The sequence below is a fragment of the Macrobrachium rosenbergii genome, chromosome 37, assembly GCF_040412425.1.
Source record: "Macrobrachium rosenbergii isolate ZJJX-2024 chromosome 37, ASM4041242v1, whole genome shotgun sequence".
In the NCBI taxonomy this organism is placed as follows: Eukaryota; Metazoa; Arthropoda; class Malacostraca; order Decapoda; family Palaemonidae; genus Macrobrachium; species Macrobrachium rosenbergii.
Genome location: NC_089777.1, coordinates 23,781,537 through 23,791,536, shown reverse-complemented (window position 1 = coordinate 23,791,536; position 10,000 = coordinate 23,781,537). Strand labels below are relative to the sequence as shown.

The 10,000-nt window shown below is 36.6% G+C and overlaps 1 protein-coding gene across 1 annotated transcript in view; it reads right to left on the bottom strand.

Annotated features, from left to right (window-relative positions):
• The window catches only part of cyst (rho guanine nucleotide exchange factor 18 cysts), a 1,099,804-nt gene that overhangs the window by 611,068 nt on the left and 478,736 nt on the right, over positions 1 to 10,000 (bottom strand). The window contains 1 exon segment of the mRNA XM_067081809.1: positions 2,830 to 3,339. Within this exon segment, the coding sequence (XP_066937910.1) occupies positions 2,830 to 3,339 (510 nt within the window).

Here is a 10,000-nt window from a genome sequence, read left to right as displayed (position 1 = left end):
AGAGAGAGAGAGAGAGAGAGAGAGAGAGAGAAATGGAAATTAAAAAGTGTATGTACTTTTAGAAACAAACATAAGATGGTGTGATTACAAAAAAAGAAAAATACTGACGAAAAACTGAAATAAGTGTCGCACAAAATGCTGGAGGAGGAGGAGGAGGAGGAGGAGGAGGAGGAGGAGGAGGAGGAGGAGGAGGAGGAGGAGGAGGAGGAGGAGGAGGAGGAGGAGGAAGGAGTGGCAACAATCCTAACTAATTAAGGGTTTAGGAAAACATAAGGGAGTAAAAGAAGAGATTGGTGTGAAAAAGAATCCCATAAAAAATACTGGAAACCCGTTATAAACATTTGCAGTTTACATTTGTATAAGGTTGCCATATTCTGCATGATATGAAAATGAGTATTTCAATAAAGTGAAACTTGAGACTGACTAATTAAATGATGCGATACTACAAACTGGCGTTCCAACTTCGATGGTTAACATCACGAGAAATGCATCTTTTGCTATAACTGGTACGAGCGAGTCAAATCTTAATACTTCTCACCAAATAACATGAAAGCAATTCACGCAAATCTAAAAAGTCCCAAATGATGACTGTACGTGAAAACTCAATTTTATTTAATAACAACAACCAAAAGTACCAAAACGGAAAATAAAGACTGCTGTTTATTCAGAGAAGAGGGAAGTATGGGAAATGTTATAAAAAAAAAAAAAAAAAAAGTGACCCAGTCAGGCACCAACAGACGGAAATTCGTTCGGATGAAAATGGAGACTAAAACTCCAAATTAGACCAATACAAAAAATCACAGGTCAGTTCAAAACACTAATGCAATATTAGTGGTCACTCGTTTTAACCAAACCGCCCATAATTAGATCCGGTGGTTTATCAAAATTCTTCCAAAAATCCCGGTAGGAAGAAAAACATGTAAAACATGCGCCGAAGTTTCTTCGGTGCAATACAGTTTTCTGTACAGCGTATAATGCTGTATGAAACTCTCAGCCACGGCCCGGTGGTGGCCTGTGTTGTTGGCACCTATAACGGTGTCAGACCTACGATCATGGTTAACTTTAACCTTAAATAAAATAAAAACTACTGAGGCTAGAGGGCTGCAATTTGGTATATTCGATGACTGGAGGGTGGATGATCAACATACCAATTTGCAGCCCTCTAGCCTCAGTAGTTTTGAAGATCTGAGGGCGGACAGAAAAAGCGCGGAGGGACAGACAAATAGCCATCTCAATAGTTTTCTTTTACAGAAAACTAAAGAAAAGGTATAACCAGAAAGAAAAATAAAGATATACGCAAAATTGCATATAAATCTGGCATCAAGTTTATTTCCAAATGGATGTAACAATTTTTTTAAGAGCAAGCCCAATTAGTGGAATACCTGACTTGTGCGAGACAAAATGAAAAGCAGGTGGAAACTCCACATCAGGTATCTCTTCAATTTGCTTTCCGACAGCCACCAGGGACCTATGATATAATCTATGAAAAAAAGAAAATAAAATAAATATATTATATATATAATTATATATATATATATATATATATATATATATATATATATATATATATATATGGGCGTGTATACACACCCACACACACACACTGTATTTATATACAGTATATATTACATATATGTATATATATACATATATATATATATAGTACATATATACACATATGTATTTCCATATTTTTCTCCGCTTCTTTAAACCATTCACTTTCAGAATACGAAATTCTCACCCACCCACCACCACCAACCCAACCTTTTCCTCTTCATTTTCTGAACCCAGGAAGTAACGGCCGAAACAGCATGTTATTTCAAAATTTAAACAAAAGCCGCCAGACTAATGAGTGAAGCAAATATTTTTATTTTTCTATTCGTGGAGGTACAGAGAGCAAAAACTAGTACCTCAACGCGATAATGTATAGAAAATCCATTAGCATTTAAGATATTAAAGTACCATGAAGTATCAATGCAACAAATGTCTTTTCAGGTACTCGAGATAAAAATTCGTCGCATCTAAGGTACCACTTTCAAAACACTTTTCACGCATTACCACTGTTGGTGTTGCCGCAGCTATAAAGGCTTTGATGTCCTTGCATGCATTGTCCAAATCTCGGTGTTTGCAATTTAAAGTGACGCAGAAAATAAATCGGCATAATTCCAACATCATTTCTCAAGTGTAAATATTACGTTCAAGAGAAAAGAGAATCTAGACATTTTAATTCTGTAAATAACAAGATTGCCAGCATCAAATAAGCTTGTGAAATACAAGGACAAGTCATTCAATGAAAAAATTCACATGCAACATTTATGACATATGAATAAAAGACTAATGAGAGAGAGAGAGAGAGAGAGAGAGAGAGAGAGAGAGAGAGAGAGAGAGAGAGAGAGAGAGAGAGTCAAACTTTTTTTAAGCAATGTTTTACTGAATACGAAATAAGCAATATATATATATATATATATATATATATATATATATATATATATATATATATATATATATATATATATATATATAATCACTTTTGTACGTGATTCATTTATCACACATTATCACAGGTGAAAAATAAGAGATGGGGTGTAGGTCCTGACCGGTTTCGACTTTATTTCCAAGCCATTGACGGACTGATGCAGAGTATTAGAAGTCCTGTAGTATCCCGTCTCTTATTTTTCACCTGTGGTAATGCGAGATTATAGATTATATATATATATATATATATATATATATATATATATATAGAGAGAGAGAGAGAGAGAGAGAGAGAGAGAGAGAGAGAGAGAGAGAGAGAGAGAGAGAAGCTTGCCTGAAGAAAGCAGTACTCACCGAGCACAGGGAAGGGCTTGTGGGCGATGGGCGAATGAGGCGTGATGCTGATGGTGGGGATGGGCGGGATGAAGGCATCTGTGGTGGAGGACCCCATCCCGACGCCCATCCCCAGGCTCTCGGCGGTGATAGAGTCCATGGTGGGGATCTCCGCCATCCGGACGAGGCGGCGAGGAGGGGGCGGCCCGTAGGCGTGGACGCCGTGGGTGTGGGCCGGGTGCACGCTCGCTACAACAACTTGTTGCTGCTGTGGTTGCTGTGGTTGTTGTTGTTGGTGCTGTTGTTGGTTGTGGTCTTTCGGTGACTGCTGCTGTTGCTGCTGTTGTTGTGAAGGGGATTTGGGCTTGTGGTGGTGATGGTGATGGTGATGATGGTGGTGGTGGTGATGCAAGGGTGGGGGGTTGTTGGAGCCGTCCATGGTGGTGGCAGGTCGGGGTGCCCCGCTGGCACCTGTCAGATAATTCGTGACAATGTCCTCCTCACTGTCATCCCCACTTTCGGCACCTTCATCTGGAAGGAAGAAATATGTCCAGGAATGAGAATATGTTTTTTATAATAATATTTTGCAAATACAGCTTACAATTATATAAACACACTATAAATAAATAAATAAATATAAATACATATGTGCATATATATGTATAATACATATATATATATATATATATATATATATATATATATATATATATATATATATATATATATATATATATATATATATATATATATATATATATATAATTTCAGAAGCTCATTGGCACTATGTCGACCCCACAACACAATTCCATTCGTCTATCCTTCCGCTAAAAACAACTATAGCCAGCAATTCATAACCCTTTCTCTCTCTCTCTCTCTCTCTCTCTCTCTCTCTCTCTCTCTCTCTCTCTCTCTCTCTCTCTCTCTCTCTCTTCTTCCTGATGCTTGTAAAGCTTTACACTTCTCACCAATCTACCATCCTCAATTCTCTCCACCTGAACAGACCATCGAATAACACCAAATCCTTTTTTCATTGAAGTATAACTTTTCATTGCATCTTCGTGTTATCTTTTCTCACTCCCCTCAAACATTTTTTCTCAATATATAACACATGTAACAAAAACAACAGATCTCCACAGCTACCATTTTTTATGTATACATGGAGATGTGCACAAAACTTCCCAGTACATTTGAAATGTTGCTCCAACAAAATCTCCTCTTCCGTTCAAATATACTACACTGATCCGGTTAACATGTCTGTCTGTCTATCTATTCAAAAGTACATAGTGAATACACACGAATAAAATCAGGGTCAAAGTGAACAAAAGTAAACAAACAACACCACAAGGACAAAACACCAACAACAAGAACTACATCCAATCCTTTCCTTCCTTCCATTCTTCTGACACGATTTCTTTCAGAGTGAAGAGGAAGAAGAAGAAGAAGAAGAAGAAGACACAGCCCAGATGAAACACAGGATAGGGAAGTTTTTTCTTTTTCTTTTTTTTAATTAAAAAGAGATCCGACGACTTCACAAAGGCCCTTGCTTGAATAAGGATACTCAAAACATCACACACACAATGCCTACATTCAACAGAATGGGGCTCAACATCCCGTTTCTCGAAGATTAAGGTTCTATAATACTAACCTGGGGGATTATAAATTCCAAGGACTGTACTGGGTTTCTAAAAGAAACTGGAACGTTCATGCGTATACCGATATAATGTACATACATAAATCCACGACGATTGTTATCGAGATTCGAAGGTTCGAAGGGGCATTAAAATAAAAATTTGGAGATTGAAATTCCAGGACTTATTTTTGGGGACACTAAAGGTTACACACACATATTCATACATCAAAACAATGATTAGAACTCTCTTTTACGAACCATTATTATTAGAGTGCTATCATATACCTAATAAACCTTTGGGATATATAAATTGAGAGGTCTAGATGTAACACTGTTTATATACGAGCATGCACACATACTAATGTATTTATACACACATTTATATATGTACATATACAGTGCATATATGTGTGTGTATATATACACAGTAGTATATATACTGTATATATATATATATATATATATATATATATATATATATATATATATACATATACACACACACACACACACATACTGTGTATATGTATAATTGAATCACGAAAATATGGAACGTGATAAATATGTAAATAAAGACAACATCCACGAAGGAAAGAGAAAGGAAAGAGAAACACTGGAGGTCTGCGAGGCCTTTCGACTGTCGTCCTTTAATTAGCAGTCTGCTACGTAAAGGAAGACAGAGTCGAAAGGCCTCGCAGCACTCCAGTGTTTCTCATTCCTTCGTGGGTTTTGTCTTTACTTACATACATACATACATACATACATACATACATATATATGTACATATATACACATATATTTATACATACATACATACATACATCGATTTAAAAAAATTAAAATTCTAAAGTCCTTTATCATCAAGTTTCTGATGACCTTCTATCAGTAAGGTACACTGACAACTTCTGGTAAATATTAATAGGAAAAACTTGACCCTTCAGAGAAGGAAAGGAAGATTCCTTTATGATACCCCGGCCCAATTAGGCTTCTCCTCCTGAGAACCCGTCTCTTTATTGGATTCCGTCTAACCTCTTCAAAAGATTATCGATTAAGGTGGCCAGAAAAACTCTCTGGGAGAGTAAAGAAACTCTCGTGCTTGATTATTAATTCCATTTTTTAAATCAAACGGTCATTACAGCGACAAATTTCATTTGAGGCTTAAAATAGTCTTCAACAAAGACGGTAGGGTTGGTGTTAATATCCTATTTTTCACTCGCAAAGTTGGCGAGTAAAATTTAGCACGCTGTTGGCCCAGCGTTCGACTCTCCGACCGGCCAATGAAGAATTAAGAGGAATTTATTTCTGGTGGTAGAAATTCATTTCTCGCTATAATGTGGTTCGGATTCCACAATAAGCTGTAGGTCCCGTTGTTAGGTAACCAGTTGGTTCTTAGCCACGTAAAATAAATCTAATCCTTTGGGCCAGCCCTAGGAAAGCTGTTAATCAGCTCAGTGGTCTGGTTAAACTAAGATATACTTAACTTTTTTAGCGAGTAAAATTAGCAGGCAACTTTGTGAGTGAAAAATAAGAGGAAGTGATTGCTCTCCACTGCCACGTGAATATTTACTTTCACATCACTGTAACATTTTAATGGACAACCATTCACGTGGAACCGAACTGAAATGTCACTGACCTGCAAAACTCACTTCCGCGTACTGAACTGCCCATTTAGGGAACGAGACAGAAGGGACGAGAAAATAAATAAGTGAAGGTAACAAAAACAAATAAACATCCATAAAAAATTTTTAAACTTACGTAACTCAGAAATAGGCTAACGCAATTTAACTATATAACATTAAACAAACGAGCTGACATTCTTACAGAGGGGAGTCCCCCTTTCAACAGTACACGAATTATACTGTCGTGTTTTAAATCCTGAGGCCAATGGAGGAAGGAAGGGGGATCCAGTGCTCTTATATTGTCCAGATCCTAAACTATAAAGAGGGAAAAGGAGGATGAGAGAGAGAGAGAGAGAGAGAGAGAGAGAGAGAGAGAGAGAGAGAGAGAGAGAGAGAGAGAGAGAGAGGTGAAGTTAGCAAAGATTATCCCAGAAGAGACGATATCCATCTCATGAAATACCCTCATGAAAGGTCGATTTAATATGTAAGGTTAATTGCAGCCTTATACCAAACCGACTGTTAAAAAATCAATAAATTTTAAAAATTAGTAATTGAAAACTAAAGCCTATGACGCATATAGCGTATCAAGAACAGACAGCCCCATTAAAAAAAAAGGAGGTTTCTGACTTAGAAAACATTTTTCACAATAAGCCCTAAAGAATAAATACATGAAAAAAAAATCCTTACAATTACGGTTTCCACCCACAACATAGTCCTACCACAGCCTATTTACTGCACTGATATGTCCATTTGTCTCACATGTGTACTCATCAAATTTACCTCACTTCAACATATTTCAGAACACAAATTGGGTACGTGTATATGAATCACCCTGTGACAGTATGTTGTTCGTGTTCTACCTCTTTGCCCACATATGCATGTAAAAAATTAATACACATACATACATACATACATAATGTGTATATATATATATATATATATATATATATATATATATATATATATATATATATATATATATATATATATATATATATATATATATATAGTTAGTAGCGCCCTTGCCTTTCACTTGCAAGACCAGGGTTCGATCCCGATGCGAGTCAGAAATTTATTTCTGTTCCACACGTTGATTATGTTGATTATTTCTATATTTATATTTCTATATATATATATATATATATATATATATATATATATAGAGAGAGAGAGAGAGAGAGAGAGAGAGAGAGAGAGAGAGAGAGAGAGAGAGAGAGAGAGAGTGCATATTAATACCCACTAGCACCCAAGACGAGAAGGTAAAAATCGATGATTCCCTCCCTACCAGTCACCCCTTTTTTTCCCATTCACTACGGAGGCCCGCGGGGGCTTAGGAGCGTTTCCTCCATTGTTTCCTCAGCCTCCAAATGATGAGGTAGGAAAATAGTTTCTCTGATAGTCTATTTACTCATACCTGAGTTTTTCAAGGGCTTATTGTCACCTCGTTCTCCCCAGGAGGCGTCTCAACGCGTGCTGCCTCGGGTGTCAATTTCCCAACGTGCACGTTATTGTTTGCTAAAGTTTTGATTAAAGTGTTGTTGTTATTATTATTATTATTATTATTATTATTATTATTATTATTATTATTATTATTATTATTATTATTATTCAGTATGTATGGAAATTTAATGTGAAACCCCAAAAAGGACAAAACGTTGTTAAACATTATTACAGAGAATTAAATATTCAAGGGATAGCGTGGATTACATACTTCAAGAAAAGCCGTATATCCATAAGAGAATAATACCATGAACAAGGAAGAGAGAGAGAGAGAGAGAGAGAGAGAGAGAGAGAGAGAGAGAGAGAGAGAGAGAGAGAGAGAGAGAGAGAGAGAGAAACACCTAGGGAATTTTACAAAGTGGGAGAGAGAGAGAAACCTTCCTGGTATTCTTACCAGAAGCATGAGTATTTACATATTTATTGTTAAAACAAAAACACCAGTTCTAAAAGGTAGCTTAAATGAGCCGAGAAAAAAAATCCAAAATTTCTCTAAAGAATACTGAACAATTCTGGAGAGAGAGAGAGAGAGAGAGAGAGAGAGAGAGAGAGAGAGAGAGAGAGAGAGAGAGAGAGAGAGAGAGAGAGAGAGTAAAAATAAGGGAAGTATTATCTACTTAAATGGAACTTAAAAAAAAAATCCAAAATTTCTCCAAGGAATACTGGATAATTCTGGAGAGAGAGAGAGAGAGAGAGAGAGAGAGAGAGAGAGAGAGAGAGAGAGAGAGAGAGAGAGAGAGAGAGAGAGTAAAAATAAGGGACGTGTTATCTGCTTAAATGAACTAAGAAAAAAAAATCCAAAATTTCTCCAAGGAATACTGGATAATTGGAGAGAGAGAGAGAGAGAGAGAGAGAGAGAGAGAGAGAGAGAGAGAGAGAGAGAGAGAGAGAGAGAGAGAGAGAGAGAGAGAGAGAGAGAAACTGGTCACTGACACTCGTCCGCTTTAAAATGAAAAAACGGGTACGAATGATAAAAACAATTGTCGCTGAAAGAACAGTATTTCTATTCGTAATCCACCTACTCACCATTTTTCGTCATACAGGTTAAGATTAGATTAAAAACGTAATTTCCTCCGTTCTCACACTAAGTCCTCTTTCCCGGAAAATAAGTCAGGAAACAATGCTATTAGCCTGCAAAATCCAATTCATCTGCATCACACATTCTCGTGAGAATCACCCCACTGAACCTCATGCAAATGAACTTTCTTTACGGGCATCTAAGGAAGATAATTAGACCAAACCCAATTAAAGTACTAATTAACACAAACAGAAGTACTAACTGCATCTCCGAAAATGCTTGTTGAGATTATGGGAGTACGAAGTTTGTTCCATAAAAATTAAATTAAATATACCTATTAGTTTACTGTCTTTATTTTAGCAAAGGCAGGGAGAATTTGCCTGATGAATTTACACTCCTGTCACGTAATGGTTTATATTTTCCTTGAAAATTAAATAAAATATATCTTTTACTTTGCGGTCTTTATTTTCCCAAAGACAAGGTATATTTGCATGATGAATTTACAGTCGAATCACTAAGTTAAACACAGGACAACATATTCCATAAAGCGTCGAGTTACAAACTGCCGTCTTTGTTTTGCAACTAAATGTATAATGAATCGATTAAACCCCTCACTTCTCCTTTATCCGTACCCAGTACGTAAGTACGTACAGGCATAAAAATTTACGATCTCATCAGACAAATTGCTTCTTTAATATCACGGCCGAGGTCGTAAAATTTAACAGGTAATAACGTGGGAGTTTAGAACACAATAATAGTGAAGGCGGGAGTTGCAAAACGGAGGGCTTGTAAACATCAAACTTTTGAGCAAATTCGGACTGACATTACTCGGTAATTTCAATGTTTTCAGGCTCGTTTTTGCTATTTCCTTTATTTTAATTTTTTTTCTTGAACAAAAATACATCTTTTACTATTGGATCAAATCAATTTTGTTATTTCCTTTAGTTTTGCTTTTTCTGGTACAAAATACATCTTTTATTACTGGATCAGTCAAAATTTTGCTTACGATGTAATCGAGACTTATCCCGTCGATCTAGGAGTACTTCTTTAAAAATAGTAACATAGCTTTAAAAGAACATTAGCAGTCAGCTGGCAAGATAGTGAGAAATGATACCATAAGGGAAATTACGGAAGTACCATATGTAGACGAGATAAGGACGAAGGGAGATGGAGATAGCTTGTACCTGTCCTCTTTGACATCCTAGAGAGAACAGTATATGACTGCGTCAGCTGACCGCTTCTGGGCACCAGGAGCGTTGCCAGACACAGGTTTACTTGGCTGAGAATTATACAATAGAATGGAATAGAATATAGGATTTAGGCCAAAATCTCAGCGCTGAGACCTCTAAGGTTATTCGTCGCTGACTCGGATATTGACTTTAAAAAGGTCTGAAAAGTGTAACTGGAGGAAAACCTTGCAGTTGC